This window comes from Dasypus novemcinctus, chromosome 29 (assembly GCF_030445035.2).
Source record: "Dasypus novemcinctus isolate mDasNov1 chromosome 29, mDasNov1.1.hap2, whole genome shotgun sequence".
Taxonomy (NCBI): domain Eukaryota; kingdom Metazoa; phylum Chordata; class Mammalia; order Cingulata; family Dasypodidae; genus Dasypus; species Dasypus novemcinctus.
Genome location: NC_080701.1, coordinates 35,456,299 through 35,472,480, shown reverse-complemented (window position 1 = coordinate 35,472,480; position 16,182 = coordinate 35,456,299). Strand labels below are relative to the sequence as shown.

At 36.8% G+C, this 16,182-nt stretch overlaps 1 protein-coding gene across 1 annotated transcript; it reads left to right on the top strand.

Moving 5' to 3' along the window:
* Nucleotides 1-3,981: 3,981 nt before the first annotated feature.
* LOC101433229 (olfactory receptor 2G2-like) lies at nucleotides 3,982-4,926 on the top strand. Its single transcript, XM_004450890.4, has one exon. The coding sequence runs from the start codon at nucleotides 3,982-3,984 to the stop codon at nucleotides 4,924-4,926; it is 945 nt and encodes a 314-aa protein (XP_004450947.4).
* Nucleotides 4,927-16,182: the final 11,256 nt, after the last annotated feature.

The window sequence follows — 16,182 nt, the reverse complement described above, 5'->3', positions numbered from 1 at the left end:
TGTGAGTTAATAAATACCCACCATGAAAGCCAAAAAAATTTACTGTTTTATCTTTGAAATTAACTTTTATAATATTACAAAGTGACCTTCTGATGTCAGGAGCAGTTAGCAACTGTGAAACTTAGGATATGTTGTAATGTTGCTGCTTTACTTTTTAATGTCATCTTCTTAATACTTTTCTTTATTTCTTTCCATTTCAGTCTGTACAAGTTACTCAAGCTTATCATTGTTTAAACTCTATTTCTGCCTTCCGAAATATGGTTTACATCTCCTTAACAATTCTAGTTCCTTAATTTATTTAAATATCTCAGCCAAGTTTGCCTTTTAAATCTGCTTTTGTTTCAAGTCTCCTTTTTCAAGAATTTCAGACTCTTTTAGTATTTTTTGGAGTTTAGAGGAAAATTTCAACTTTTCAATATTTATACTTCGTCTTGGAGCAATTCTCCTTCAAAAGCACATTTTTCACTCATATTCTATCTCTTATGAGCCTTTTTCCTTTAGTTATTTTTTGTTTTGCCTTGTTTTAATAGAATAGATTTTGTTGTGTATAAAACCAAGGTTTTGTGTTTTATATTTTTTTGCATATCCATAATCTTTGGGATAAGAAAATGATACAGGATTGCTCTTTCCATAAATATATTGGGAGAGTTTGCTCTGCTTTTCTTGAAAGTTTTCCCAGCTGCTGTTTTACTTGTATTTTAAAAACATGAACTGGAAGATAAATGTCAGTAATTTTTAGTTTATGTTATGTTCTACAGTCATTTGGTAGAATGTAGAGTGGATATCTGTATGTTTCATTCTGATAAAATTTTCCCAATCACTTTTCCTCAAAATAAATGATAACTTTCCTCTGGAACCATATCTAGCTACCCTTGACTCCCAGTCATGCATGCCAATTATCAACAGAGTTCATTTTTCCTGCAATGGAACCATCTTCTTTATAGAAACACTTCTCTAATAGGATATTTGATGTCCCATGACCTGCTACATTCTACATTTCATTTTTCCATGGTAAGTGATACATAGGATGTTGCTTAGCAAAGAGAGTCTTACTCTCTATGCCTAAGTGTTTTTTATTAAATTTCAATTGATCAGGCATATGGTCTATGGAACATGTGATATAGGCTCATGAAAGTTCCATACTTTTAGGGCTATTCCTGTTTATGAGATATTTCTTTTTTATTTTCTTTTGTTAAAACTAGTATATTTAAAGTGAGAAGTTACGGAAATATTGCTTTCACTCAACCAATATCTATCTCTCTTTAAAAACAAAATATTTTTTAGAATTCATTTCATACTTTTCTATGTTTTTTCACATATGATATTTGTATTGAGTAATGAGTAATATTTGATATATTCAGAAAAATGCTATTATTAAACAAGTTCAAGTTAAATGGATGCATGTGTGGAATTCATTACTTTTGGTGTATTTTTCCATGCACCTGTGGAAAATGCCTGGATAATCCTATTGCTTTTTTTGAGTTTGCTCAGGGATGTTTACTCTGAATAGTTTAATGATTCATAATGAATGGGGATATGTCCATCACAGAGATATATGTGCATGAAATATAAAGCCAGATATTTGGGAACTCAACAACAGGAGAGGACATTGGGTATGGTCTGACTTACAGTGACAAAGGGCAGACTAGTAATAGTTATTTTTGCAAAAAATTTACCAGAAAAATAATCAATTTTTAAAGGACACATTTATTTTTGGAATGTAAATCCAAAGCTTGAAGCTTCCTGCTTGGAGACAGTGGGGAAAAATGAACAGGTTAATAATGAGGATATTGCAGAGTGTTTCTGTTTTTGGAATTATAGTATTAAGAAGGAACTGAAGACAAGTTGCCACATTTATAAATGCCCCTTAATCATAGTAATACTATTAATAAAAGTAGAACAATATGTGCTTATGGCAGTTTAATTTATTGGGGAATAGTAATTCGAGAGAGATTTAAGCAGAGGATAAGGATGAGATCACAAGTAGATGGATTAGGGTTATAAATTCAGGACATTTTTCTAAGTCATCTCACTGAACATTTAACAGAGTTGAGCAGAAACATTTTATGTCCCATGGATCTATCACAGGAATTTCTCTATCATTGTTGCTAGTTCTATTTAAGGTATCACTGTGGACCCTTGAAGAGTATATGGTGAGATGCCTTTTCCTGATGCATTCTATGAATAAGTGGGAGGTGCTGGCAATTACTATCCCAACATCATTTCAGATATTCATAAGGCCATACCCACCTGGAAGTAATAAGACAGATACAGTAGGAAGTTAGCAAAGTTAAGTTTTATTTAATATTAGGAGATCCAATCATATCTCGGGGTTGAAAAGAACTGGCCCTCCTTAGTTCATTACCATAATGCCTAGGTGAATTTTGTTAATAAAATTGAGATATTATGGGGATCTGCAAAGGTCAGAGGGAAGAAAAAAGATTTATCAAGAAAATGTCATGTTTAGGACTGAAGGTATCACAGAAGAGCTATTTAAACAAAGAGGGTCCCTAATATTATAGATACTTTTGTTCAATACTGTCCAAAATAATTAAAATATTATTTTCAAAATAATTTATTGAAGATATACTGCTGAAATTCAAAAATATATATACTCTGAAATTTTATTCCAATATGATGTAATTGGAATTGCTTTGAAATGTTAAATATTAATTATCATTACCAGAAATTACATTCAGGATAATTAGAAAGTTTTTTTTTCCCACCATATATTTAGGCACCTCTTCATTTGACAATGATATCAATTATCTACTACTTGACTTGAGCTGTTTCAGACTCTCTTGGGAAAATCAAAGAGGTATAGAATTATGGATGTAACTTGTATAGACTGCTAAATTGATTTTTGAGAGAGTGCAATGGACTTGGATGCTATGAAATCACCAGTTATTGTGAATAAACAGACATACAACTTAGTCAAATCAAAGAGCTAAAAACAAAGGTTTTAGGAATGTATAATATTAAAGGACTATTTTATTTTTTAGCAGAATTGAGGGAAGTCTCCTTAGTAATATTAGATTGGAAGAAAGGTCTGGCCTTTCTATAGTACCTCCATAATTAATGGCTTACTGAGCAGTTTCATTTCATAAATCAGATAAGGTTTCTTCATTTGGAAGTAAAGATCCTTTTACTTGCTTACTTCCTTTACCAGGAAGCACATTCGCATTCACACTTTGAATGATGGTTACAATGCAAATGATTCCAGGAAAATAATTTAAATACTTAGGGATATATAAATAACAGATACCATTTCATTTCCTAAAAATCAAAAGTTTCCTTAGTCCCTGAAAAAAAAAGCAGGCAAAACCCAAGAAAATATTTTAAAAAAACAACACTGGGAGAAGGAAAGAAAATATAGATAGTGGGTAGAATCAAAATCAACTTTGCCATGGATTCAGAAGAAATGCATCCAAAGTTTGCCTTTCTCAGTGAACAGATGCCTTTCAGCAGGTCATATAAGCTCCCAGGAACTGTTTTTCAGTTAATGATAATCTCATCTAATTTATTTAAACAATGTAACCTTTCCACAATTCTTGATGATGAGAGAGAATTTTCTATGATAGAAAATATCTTAAAAATTCAGTTTTCTGTCTTTTGTTGGAATTATCTGAATTTCCTCCTTTCTGCCACTAGAAAGATAAATTAATATAAAGAAGCAGATTTGGTGGCATTGGAAAGAAGCAACTCTGGAAGTGTTTCCTATAGTAGATGATGGTGTTTGTTAATATGCCAATTGTTCTCTACTTTGAAGAACACTAGAAGACAACTAAAAAGTGAAATGAGTAGAATTGACAAATTAGGAAAATGGATTGATGTAAATTACTAGCTCTAAGGACATAAACTTATACCAATTTAACATAGGACACTTTTATGAGAGGTACGTTGTCATTAACTCACCGTGTATAATATGCCATCTTTCTCAGCTATGCCTCAGCATTCTGGGACTACTTTGCAAATGGGATGATGAGGAGTACCAATGAGAGCAGCCTGACAGGTTTCACCCTGTTAGGGTTTTCTGATTATCCTCAGTTACAGAAAGCTCTATTTATAATCATCTTGATCTTGTATTTATTAACTATTTTGGGTAATACCACCATAATACTGATATCTCGTCTGGAACCCAAACTTCACACGCCAATGTATTACTTCCTTTCTCATCTCTCCTTCCTGGACCTATGCTTCACCAGCAGTGTGATTCCCCAGCTCCTGGTAAACTTGAGGGATTCCATGAAAATGATTACCTATGGTGGCTGCATTGTTCAACTTTATGTCTCCCTTGCACTGGGTTCCACAGAGTGTATTTTGCTCGCAGTGATGTCCTACGATCGCTATGTTGCTGTCTGCCGTCCCCTCCATTATGCTGTCGTTGTGCATCCCCGTCTCTGCAAGATCCTGTCCTCTATGGCATGGCTCAGCGGGGTAACCGCCAGCCTGATACAGTCTACTCTCACTCTTCTGCTACCCTTCTGTGGTGATCGCCAGGTGGACCATTTCGTCTGTGAGGCCCCTGTGCTCATCAAGTTGGCTTGCATGGACACCACTTTCAATGAGGCTGAACTTTTTGTGGCTAGTGTCCTCTTCCTTTTAGTGCCTGTCTCATTCATTCTGGTCTCTTATGGCTACATTGCCCAGGCTGTTTTGAGGATCAAGTCAACCTTTGGGAGACAGAAAGCTTTTGGGACCTGCTCTTCCCACCTGTTAGTGGTCATCATCTTCTATGGAACCATCATCTTCATATATCTGCAGCCATCCAAGAGTAAATACAAAGATCAGGGAAAGTTTGTTTCCCTCTTCTACACTGTGGTGACCCCTATGCTGAACCCTCTTATTTATACTCTGAGGAACAAAGAGTTTAAAGGGGCTCTTAAGAAAGTTCTAGGGAATATTCTGTGTATAAAATTAACATGAATTTCAAAGAATTCCTAAAAGTAATACTGTGATGAAAACCTCTGAGAAGGACCACACTCTGGCCATTTTATTCCATTTTCTTTTAATCAGTTGGTTACTCAATTTTTAACATTAAAAAAAAAACTATGGAATATATACACCTAGTCCTGACTTTGCTATGACCCAACACAGCAAAGAGTTTAGTATTTACTCAATCTATGCTTCAGTGTCTTTTCTTCAGAATGTGTTATTTAAGTAGAAAATATGAGATGACTTTCAAGTGCTAAACCCTTCCCAAGATTAAGGTGAACATGAAAATATTCAACGCATTCATAAGGCCATTTGTCCTGTCTATCATTCATTTATAACAATGCAGTTGTTCAGTCTTGCAGACTCCTGATGGCTGTAGATGTGCAAGTAGCTTAATTCTTTCCAAAGTTTCAGAGCTGGTTGTAGTTAGGATGTCTGAATCTTGAGCTAACTGTCATGAATCAATGTTTAGAGGAGCTGAAGACTAATGTCAGCCTTGTGGGCAGTTAGCTGTGCCTATGTGACCAAACCTTGGTAAACCTTGGACACCGAGGGCCAGGTGAGCCTCCTTGATTGGCATACTCCTGGGGTGTTACACTGTTGGAGAACATCTGGAGTACATGCCTGGTCTCTCTTGGGCTCTGTCCTCTGCTGATTGTACCTTGTATCCTTGTATCCTTTTGCTGTAATAAACCATCCCAGCTTCCTAAAAAAAAAAGAAAAAGACTATTGTTAGGCCTCAAAGCAAGGCCTTTATGGATAACCAGAGATGGCATGAAGAAAACTTCAACACAAGAGTTAGGCAAACTCATATTTATTACATCTGCAGAGTAAGGAGCTAAGGCCAGTCCAAAGTGACTCAGATGTGACTCCCTGTACTGCAGTTTCACTCTTGCTTAAATATCCAAGTTACTAATTAGCATTTGCTTTGATTATGCATTAGTTTTTATGCATATGGATGAACACAAATAGCTGGTTATATAATTGTATGATTAGTATGTTCGGGAAATTGTGCTTGCACACACATTGCATGATCAAAAAAGGGGTTGATAACTCCACCCCTGGGTGGGAATTTTACTATGTTAATTAAGCAAGTTGAAGTGAGGACAGCAAGGGGCTACTTCTGTGCAGGTCCAGCCAACTGGTTGAAGCTGGTTTTCGTACTTCATTACTTCAACAGGATATTCTTGACCACCAAAAGTGGAATTTGGCCCAAAGAGAGGGTTCCATTTCATGATCTTCTGATTTACATACAATTCTTTTCTTTGTATCCTAGCAACAGGAAGAGAAACAAGTTACTTTCAGGTATTTGGTCATCCTATATCCATCACTATTAGAACCTGGAGGAAATGTGTAGAGGGGCAAAAACACCATGTGAACTAAAGATGTACATTAAAAATGGTGAACAAAGCACCTAGAGGGAGCCCAGTTCTAATTCTACAGTTGAATATATAGTTGAATCAATGAATCATTTCTAACTGCCGAACAATGAATTCTACTTCCTGAGATGAATCACAGCTCTAGAATATTTTGTGCCTTGAAGATACAGATAATTAATAATATTTATTAGTGTTATTATAACCTATATTTTATTTATAAAACATTTTCTCTTCATTTTGAATTTTATTTTCTGGATAAAATCTGAATCAAAGATCTTTTGCTATTTACTATTAAACACTGATTATCATTTCTCATGACTTCACTGTAAGTAGTCTTTTCATGTGGACTCATTTTCTGAAAATGAATAACTTTTACATATTGGTTTTGGGAAATTCTGTGAGAACATATGAGTCTACATTCCACTTTCTTGCATGATGACAAGAACTGGGTTGTATAGACTATTGTAGGCAACAATGGTGGGTTCAAATGTACATAAAAATAAAGAAACATTTTAGTGAGGTGAGAAAGAATATTCTCATCTGACTAGAGTGGGAAGTCTTGTAGGTCCAAGTGTGTTAATCATTTCATTTAAAGAGTAAGCAAGTCAAGGAATGACTGACCCATCACTTATGACTTCTAAGAAGCTGAGAAAGAAGTTATCCCACAAAGCCCAGAAGGATGTGGAAGTTTAAGTCAACTGAAGAAGGGTTTTAAGAGTCATAGATGTAGAGAGGGAAGCAGACTTGGCCCAGTGGTTAGGGTGTTTGTCTACCACATGGGAGGTCCATGGTTCAAACCCCAGGCCTCCTTGACCCATGTGCAGCTGGCCCACATGCAGTGCTGATGCATGCAAGGAGTGCCGTACCATGCAGGGGTGTCCCCACATAGGGGAGCCCCATGTGCAAGGAGTGCACCCAGTAAGAAGAGCCACCCAGGACAAAAGAAAGCTCAGCCCACCCAAGAATGGTGCCACTCACACAGAGAGCTGCCACAACAAGATGATGCAACAAAAAGAAACAGATTCCCATGCCACTGACAACAGAAGCAGACAAAGAAGAACACGCAGTGAATAGACACAGAGAACAGACAACTGGGGTGGGCGGGAAGGGGAGAGAAATAAAATAAATCTTTAAAAAATTTTAAAGTCATATATGTAGAGAGATTAGCATGTTTTTATAACTGAAGTAAATTAAAAATTATGAAAATATTAAAAGAACAAAATAAAATGTAAGATGGCTGGGTTAAAGATTTATAGTTGAGATGAGAATACAGAAAACTCTGAATTGATCAAGGGTGCTGTATGCCAAATAAGGAGTTAGAACAGTAACAAAATAGGAAGCAAATGTCTTGTAACTAAGTAGATTTGTATTGTAGAAATATGACCTAGGTTAATGTTTTTATTTATCAAACCTGCCCCTTCTATCACTGTCTGAGCAGGTGACTGCACCTGAGTAAATTCCCTTCCCTGATTACCCACATCCCATCCGGTATCTGGTCCAAACTTTGAGAATTAATTTGTCATGAAAGTTGCTGATAACTGATTTCCCAACTTCTCTTGGATGTATGTTGTGAAGAAAGAAGAGGTAATAATTTGAGGAGGATGCAGAATTGATAAAACATATTTGTTAAAAATTCCTAATGCCAAATTCATTGAAGGAATTTTTTAAAAAAAGTTCTATGACTATTTTTATTCCCAACCAAAAGTACCACAAGTCACTCTGTTGTATCTTGTATGAGGCAAAATAAAAATAAAAATAAAAATCAGAATATATCTTCAGAGCTGGAATGTTCAAGGAAGCCTTAACCAATATAGGGATCATGTAAGGACCTAGAGATTGAAAGAGGTATCGAATTTAGATGGAATTTGCACTCCTGAGTGTGATGGAGCTGGACTCAGATATGACCTTCCTACACATGCCTCTTCTGTCACATTTACTGAACCTGTGGTTGGTGCTGGTGTTGGTGTGTACTCAGGAGATTTGAGTCTCTGGGCTGGCCATGTGCCAGCTGGGCCTTGAGCCTCAGCAGAGCTGCAACACTGACTCTCTGGTTCATTGGACTTGGCCAGGTCAGCTAACAGGGAGGTGAAATTGGTCAACCACCACACTAGGGAACTGAGTGTGCCTACAACTGCAAGCAGGAGAATCTCATCCATCAGCCATGTGGGATCTAAGCCCCCTCTCAATTTAGAGGTGGAGTGGACATCACCACTCTGTGTCCACAGGATGGAGGAATAAAATATAGATTACAGTGGACTTACTGGTATTCTACTATGGAGCTATTGTGACTCTAACAATGGAAGAAATTGTACCGTTGATGTGGAGACAGTGGCCATGGGAGTTGCTGAGGGCAGGGAGAGGGAAGAAGAGATGTGATGTGGGGGCATTTTCAGAACTGGGAGTTGTCATAAATGTTACTGCAGAGACAGATGATGGACATTTTATACCCTGCCCTTATCCACTGAATGTACTGGGAGAGAGTGTAAATGACAGTGTAAACTATTATCCATGTGGTGCAGCAGTGCTCAAAAATGTATTCACCAAATGCAATGAATGTGCCACAATGATGAAAAAGATTGATGTGGGAGGAGTGTGTGTGTGTGGGGTTATATGAAAACCTCTCATATTTTTCAATGTAACATTTTTTATGATATATATATCTTTTTTAAAAAGGACAATATACAAGATATCTGCTTTTTAAAAAAGTCTGCATTATTTCAGCATGTCAACTAATGTTGATGTAGTGAAAAGAACACTAGGCTTTGAAGAGATGTCTTGGGTTTAAGTCCTAATACTTCTTATAACAAGTACAAATCCCTATACTTGTTTTTGACTCATTTTACCCTTTATTTAATGAGGTACGAGTATTAGAACATAAGATACCTACTTTCAGCTTAAAATTTGCAACTACCATTGGAGACCACAGAGTTAATAAGGTGTTAGCATATTTGAGAAATATTTAGGCCTTATTTATAATTTGGGGGACTTGATATGAAGGATAAAAAAGATAAACTTAATGATGGTCACATCAATGATGGGCCTAAGTTTCTACATAGCATAAATTGCACTGATAATGATGCCACTTATTTTTTACTTTTTAAAAGATTTATTTATTTATTTCTCTCCCCTTCTCCCCACCCCCCCCCCCCCCCCGCCCCAGTTGTCTGTTCTCTGTATCTATTTGCTGCGTGTTCTTTGTCTGCTTCTGTTGTTGTCAGCGGCATGGGAATCTGTATTTCTTTTTGTTGCGTCATCTTGTTGTGTCAGCCTTCTGTGTGTGCAGTGCTGTTCCTGGGCAGCCTGAACTTTCTTTCACACTAGATGGCTCTCCTTATGGGGTGCACTCCTTGTGCATCGAGCTCCCCTACGTGGGGGACATCCCTGCGTGGCACAGCATTCCTTGTGCACATTGGCACTGCACATGGGCTAGCTCCACACTTGTCAAGGAGGCCCGGGGTTTGAACCATGGACCTCCCATGTGGTAGATGGATGTCCTAAACACTGGGTCAAGTCTGCTTCCCAGCCACTTATTTTTAAAAGAAACTTAATATTGAAAGCAAGAGTTTAGATTTGAACAAAGTGTATTTGTGGTGCTTCTCTAGTATAGATGTTCATCTGAGAGTTGAATATGAGAATCTGGTCCTCACTTGGATGCATGCATAATTAATGTAGTGATTAGCAGATGGGTTCACTTAGGGAGAGATAAAATCATAAGAGTTGAGGATGTTAGATTGATGTCTGAGTAATTCAACATTTAAAGGTTTGGGGGAGAAGAATAAGATTACAAAAGAGATAATAAATCTAAAATTACCTCCAGATGATTTTACTATGAAATTTCTTTGCACTAAGAAATAAAGATGTTGCTAGTTATTGGGAGTTATATGATGCAGATAATCCAAGTTACAGGTGGAAGGATTAGCTTTAAAGTGGATGAAAGAGATGTTCTTTCTTTTATCTAGAGAGAAGTAGCAAAGAGGCAACACAGACAAGTTGTTTTTTTTTTTTTATGATGGAAAGTCTTATGGCTTTTTTTACAAAGCAGGAAGTCCCAGAATGATGCTGTATCAAAAGAGGAATACTCTACATTAGGGAAATATGTGTATCAATTCTCTCTAGTTGATCCCCTGGAGTTAGTTATTTTCTCTGCTAATGGTCTTCTGGGGACACAGTTTACCGCAGAGGATTTAGTAAATGTAAATAAACATGAGCTTGTCATAAAGAGATCCTGCCCACTTCTGGATCCCCCTCTCTCCCAAATCTCATTATGACTGAAACAATTTCTTTAGGCTTTTTTCCTGTGAAAAACATGAGTCTTCAACAGACACTGTTCTGAAGCTAAGTTGCCTGATGTATCAGGGCGAAAGCTAAGAAAATGCTAACACAAAGCTAAGAAAATGCTATATAATGAGCTTTCTGAAGATGTGGAAAATACCAACACATTTATATCACCCTGGTAGTAAGACTTCAGTTGAATTTAGCCCTACCTGAGTGTACTTTCTCTTGAATGGATTTATAAAAGTTATTAAGGTAGCAGCCTTATAGTTTTCTATCCCTGATGGACATGTTTTGTCATTAATGTGACATGAAATGTTGAGTAAGAAAGTTAAACTATTTGGCTTTCAGGTTATTTTTTTCTGCAATTAGGGGGATGTGGCAATTTTCTGATGCTATTCCTAAGTACAAGGTAGTGACTTCCAAATAATTAGTATAATTGATATTTTCAATTTAAGTCATCTCTTACAGGAAAAAAATAGAGATGATATATGATAGATAGATATCTATATCTATAAATAGGTACAGGAACCTAGATATGCAGAGGACAGATAATAGATGTATAGCTACATAGACAAATAAATAGTTGCATAAATATTTACATATATAGATACATAAGTAAGTACAAACACCATCTAGGAGTATTCAATTCAATGTGATATCAATATTATGTAAACAATTACTTATGAGAATTGCTATACAGTTATACAACTCAAGCTGTATGTCATTGCAAGCTTTCAAGCTCTGGACTCTGTACCCACAAATGAAGGAAGTGTGTAAGTACAATGCCACTAAAATGAATTATTAGGTTTTCTTTTTATTGAGAAAAGATAAAATGTTTTCCAGAAGACAATTCATTATTGCCTTTATTAACATTGTGGTCTCATTTGCCAGTTTTTTCAGAGAGTTGTGATTGTGTTTCTTTTTATGTTGACAGGGGTCAGCAAGTTGAGTGATGGAGCAACATAAATCAGAATCTGCACGGGAGAGGACAGTTGCTTACACATCAAATCAGGCCTTTGTCTGCTCAGATGAGTAACTATAAAACACATGAGCAGATACTGAGAACTCCAAAACCATCTGTCTTGTACTTCACCAAAATTCAGGACAGACATGGAGGAACAATACATCTGGAAAATCGAGTAGACTGAAGGAACATCTGTCTTATACTGGATCTCTTCCAATTGAGATAAGACGTGGTTATGGGATTTCAGCCTGTTCCCAGTCTTAGGAAGGTGGCTTGCATACTAAGCAAGGCTTGAGTGTCATGAAAGTAAAGGTAGCCTATCTTCTATACAGAAAGACCCAAGAGAGGGTCTGGCTATGGAAAATGGGGCAACTAAACTGCATTAGTTTAATCAGCAAACATTTATCATTTACTACGCTTCAGACTCCATATGAATTACATATAATAATATCTGTAAAGCATGACCTTTTACTTTAAGAAGAAGCTTACAGTTTATTAGAAATATACAAATATAAAAATTCATGTCAGTAGTATCTCAGTTTCTATGATAGAAGTAGGTTCAGGATAAAGGATGGATTTATTAGTTAAGAATTGGTAAATCCTATGTGGGTGGGTGTGGAGCATGTGATCGCTGATCAGAGTAAGAAAGGCTTTGTATGTAAATGACCAGCATAGTCTTGAAAAGGTAGGAGACGCTTTTCACATGGTAGGAGTTGTGGGAGAATATCCTTTCAAAAGGAGAAGCCTAAGAAAATGTACCAGAGTGAAAGGGCAAGTAAGTGGAGTGGAAACCATTCTGAATGGTAGCATGATAAGGTAGATGTGTGGGGGACAATGGGGGATGAAGGGAAGGCACAAACCAGCACAAGATGGATGTTGAGTGCCTTGTGCACATTTTTCTTGTAAATACTAGGAATCATTCAAAGGGAAATGTCGTATTTGAGGGGCAAATATAGCTCTTGGCCTTTGCGCCATCTTGCTGGAATCCTCTGTGCCATGAGAGCCAAGTGGAGGAAGAAACGAATGCACAGACTGAAGCAGAAAAGAAGAAAGATGAGGCAGAGGTCCAAGTAAACCGTTAGCATGTGAACCCTTGGAGACGAGGGCAGCAGGAATATGGAATGCCATAGGCCTGGGAACCTGGTACAAGTTACTGACTGTGTGCTACTGTCTAGAACTCTACACAATGGATCCAGAACTTCCAACGGTTGTCAGACTTCGTGAACACCTCTGAGATACCCACCTTGTTTGCACAAAAGCAGTCCCTTTGGTCCTTTGCCCTGGACCTGTGACATTCTGAGCTAGTACTGTTCTCAGTTATGGCCAAGTGTTAAAATAAATCATCTTTTCTGCTGTCTTAGCTGAAGAATAAAAAAAAAAAAAGAGGGGCAAATATAATTCTGACTACTGTGTGAGGTTTAAGTATAATGAACATTAGAGCCAAAGAGCATGGACTTCATGGCATCAAATTGTTATAGACCAGTGATATTAACCAGACTCAGAATTTGAATAAAGTTCCAATTGAGAGCTTTATTAGCTGCGCAGTGACTGCCTCTACCTGCACAGAGGAGAGAGCAGCCCTGTGTCTAAGGGAAGAGGTGATTTTATAGCTTTTCGGGGAGGGGGGTGTTACTAGTAAGTGAGCAAGCAAGCAGGCACAGAAGCGGAACACTGAGGTTAGCTGAAGATAGCATATTTATTTTTTCTTTTTTAAAAGTCCTTTCTTGTGAGCAGCCCCATGTTATTTACTGGCACTTTTCTTGGGAGCAGGCCTAAGTTATTTATTGACACTCTTTTTGGGAGCAGCCCTAAATTATTTATTTATCTGAAGGCACTAGCAATTCCTATTTCCTAATGTAGTTCTATTCTGATTTTCCCAATGTAGCCTTACCCTTACAAAATCTTGATCTATACTTTAGCCTCCCTCCCTCCCTCCTTCCCTCCTTCTCTCCCTCCCTCCCTCCCTCCCTCCCTCCCTTCCTTCCTTCCTTCCTTCCTTCCTTCCTTCCTTCCTTCCTTCCTTCTTACTTTCCTTCTTCCCTTCTTTTCCCAAACCCTTCTACAAAGTCAGATAAGATACTGTGAAACATGAGTTGCATATGTCCCAACTATAATCAAAGACCAAAACCATTTCTTGAGTTTTAGGCTGATTTTCAAAGTACTTCACTATCAAAACTATAGAATTCTTGACTTTTAAATCTTGACTATCTCTCCCCTCACGAACATACAAACCTATTAACTGTTATTCTAAGAAAACATAAACAGAATATCCATTTTTAGTATTTCTCATGCAGTTCTTCTCTATTTAAAATCTCTCTCATTTGCTATTGATTTAGGTCTTTGTCAGAAAGCAGAGGTTGCTTGGATTTGCTTATATGAATGCGATTGTGAACATTCCCTTCTATGACCTTACATCAATATCTGTATTTTTTGCATTTACTAATCATGGTTAGTGTGCCTATTCTCAACTCTAGGAATTGCAAATGTGTAAAAGATAGAGGAAAGCATTTGAGGCCAGCATGAAGATAGCATACACATTCTATGCAACTTCCATTTGCTGGAATTACACCTCATCTAGTTCTGCAGGGAATACAAATAAGTACACTAAACACAGCTCATTCAAATCACAAGGTATTATTTCTTTTTATTTTTTAATTTCATTTTTTAAAATTTATTTTAATTGTATTTTTTAAGATACATAGGCCACAAAAACTGTTACATTAAAAAATATGAGGTTCCCACATACCCTCCATCCCCCACCACTCTCCTGCCACATCAACAGCCTCCCTCATCATTGTGGCACATTCATTGCATTTGGTGAATACATTTTGGAGCACTGCTGCACTGCATGGATTATAATTTACATTTTAGTTTCCACTCTCCCCCAGCCCATTCAGTGGGTTATGGCAGGATTTATAATGTCCAGCATCCATCCCTGTAGTATCATTTAGGACAACTCCAAGTCCTGAAAATGCCCCCACATCACATCTCTTCTTCCCTCTCCCTGCCCTCAGCAACTACCATGAACACTTTCTCCATATCAATGACATACTTTCTTTCATTACTAGTCACAATAGTTCCATAGCAGAATACCGCTGAGTCCACTCTAATCCATATTTTATTCTCCATCCTGTGGACCCTGGGTGGTGATGTCCACTCCACCTCTAAACCAAGAGTGGGCTTAGATCCCACATGGCTGATGGATGTGTTTCTCCTGCTTGTCGTTGTAGGCACTCTCGGTTCCCAGGTGTGGTGGTTGACCATCTTCACCTCCCTCTCAGCTGACCTGGATAAGACCAGTGAACCCAGAGAGTACATTTTGCAACTCTGCTGAGGTTCAGGGCCCAACTGGCACATGGCCAGCCCAGAGACTCAATTCTCCTGAGTATACACCAACCTCAGTGCCAACCACAGTTTCAGCAAAAGTGACAGAAGAGGCATGTGTAGCAAGGTCATATCTGAGTCCAACTCCATCATACTCAGGAACACAAGTTCCAAAGTAGGGCCCACTGACAAGGCACTAATCTCCAAAGCTATCTGCCATGACTGTAGAACCTGTGAGTCTCCGTAGCCCTCAGAAGCACCAATAATAGATATTACTTCAAAATCAACAGAAGAGAATGTCATTTGGCTAACATTTCTATAGGGGAGAGTGAAACAAATTTTGAATTGAAAGAATTTGTAAGTAAGGCAAAAATGTTTTGAAATGAGAAATATATTCTGTCATGTTACATTTTCCTAGATTCTCATCTGGAAGAATGGATTCATACTCCCTTTTCCATTTAAAAGTCATTATTCAATTAATTATGATATTTTGGTCATTAGTCTATTCACACTACCTAACCCTAGTTTATAAAGCATTCACTTCTCAGTAGAAGTTTTGAAATATCCAGTATTTGAAATTTTGACATCAGTGTCTTCCCCAACCCACTGTATACAACTGCCAAATCAATATTTCCAAAACAGAATTTGAAAATATCAGTCTCATTTTCTGCTCAAAAGCCTGTCATTTCAATGCTTTCACTTCAAATATAAATACTTTATTTCACTCAATTATCTCTAAAGTTTGAATCCAAATACCATTTTCTGGGCATACCTTCAAGACTGACCTTTCTGGATCTTCTTATAAATACAAGTGAATCATCCACATAATCTTTCCATTGATTGGTTCTCCTAATCACCAAATGACTTCAAATATTCTTCTCTTTTAAATAAACATTTGTCATTGCAACTTAAAACTTTTATCATATTGAAATTTAAGAAGGTTCAAAAGATTTATCAAGATCTTTTTAAAACAAATTATATATTTCTAAACAGAATTTAATAAATCTGTAACTTGTTAATGTTGTATATTCTGTTTAATATATCTTTGTTTTATGATGAATATTAATGACTTGAAACAAGTTGGCTTAAATAATATTGATTTAAAATATACTTTTAAAATAATTTCATTTTTAACAGTTCAATCATTGAGTGGATATATATGATATATGTTCAATTTTATATTATATATCTTCCTTCCTCAAACACATTTCTTTTCTTCTAGTAATTACAATATTTCCCACAGGTAAGAATGATCTTCTATCCTATTGCACCCAAATATTATCCATTTTAAATGGCTTTGTTTCA

What these genes read in the sequence shown, in the direction of transcription:
- LOC101433229 (XM_004450890.4), top strand. Translation starts at nt 3,982, where the DNA reads ATGAGGAGTACCAATGAGAGCAGCCTGACAGGTTTCACCCTGTTAGGG.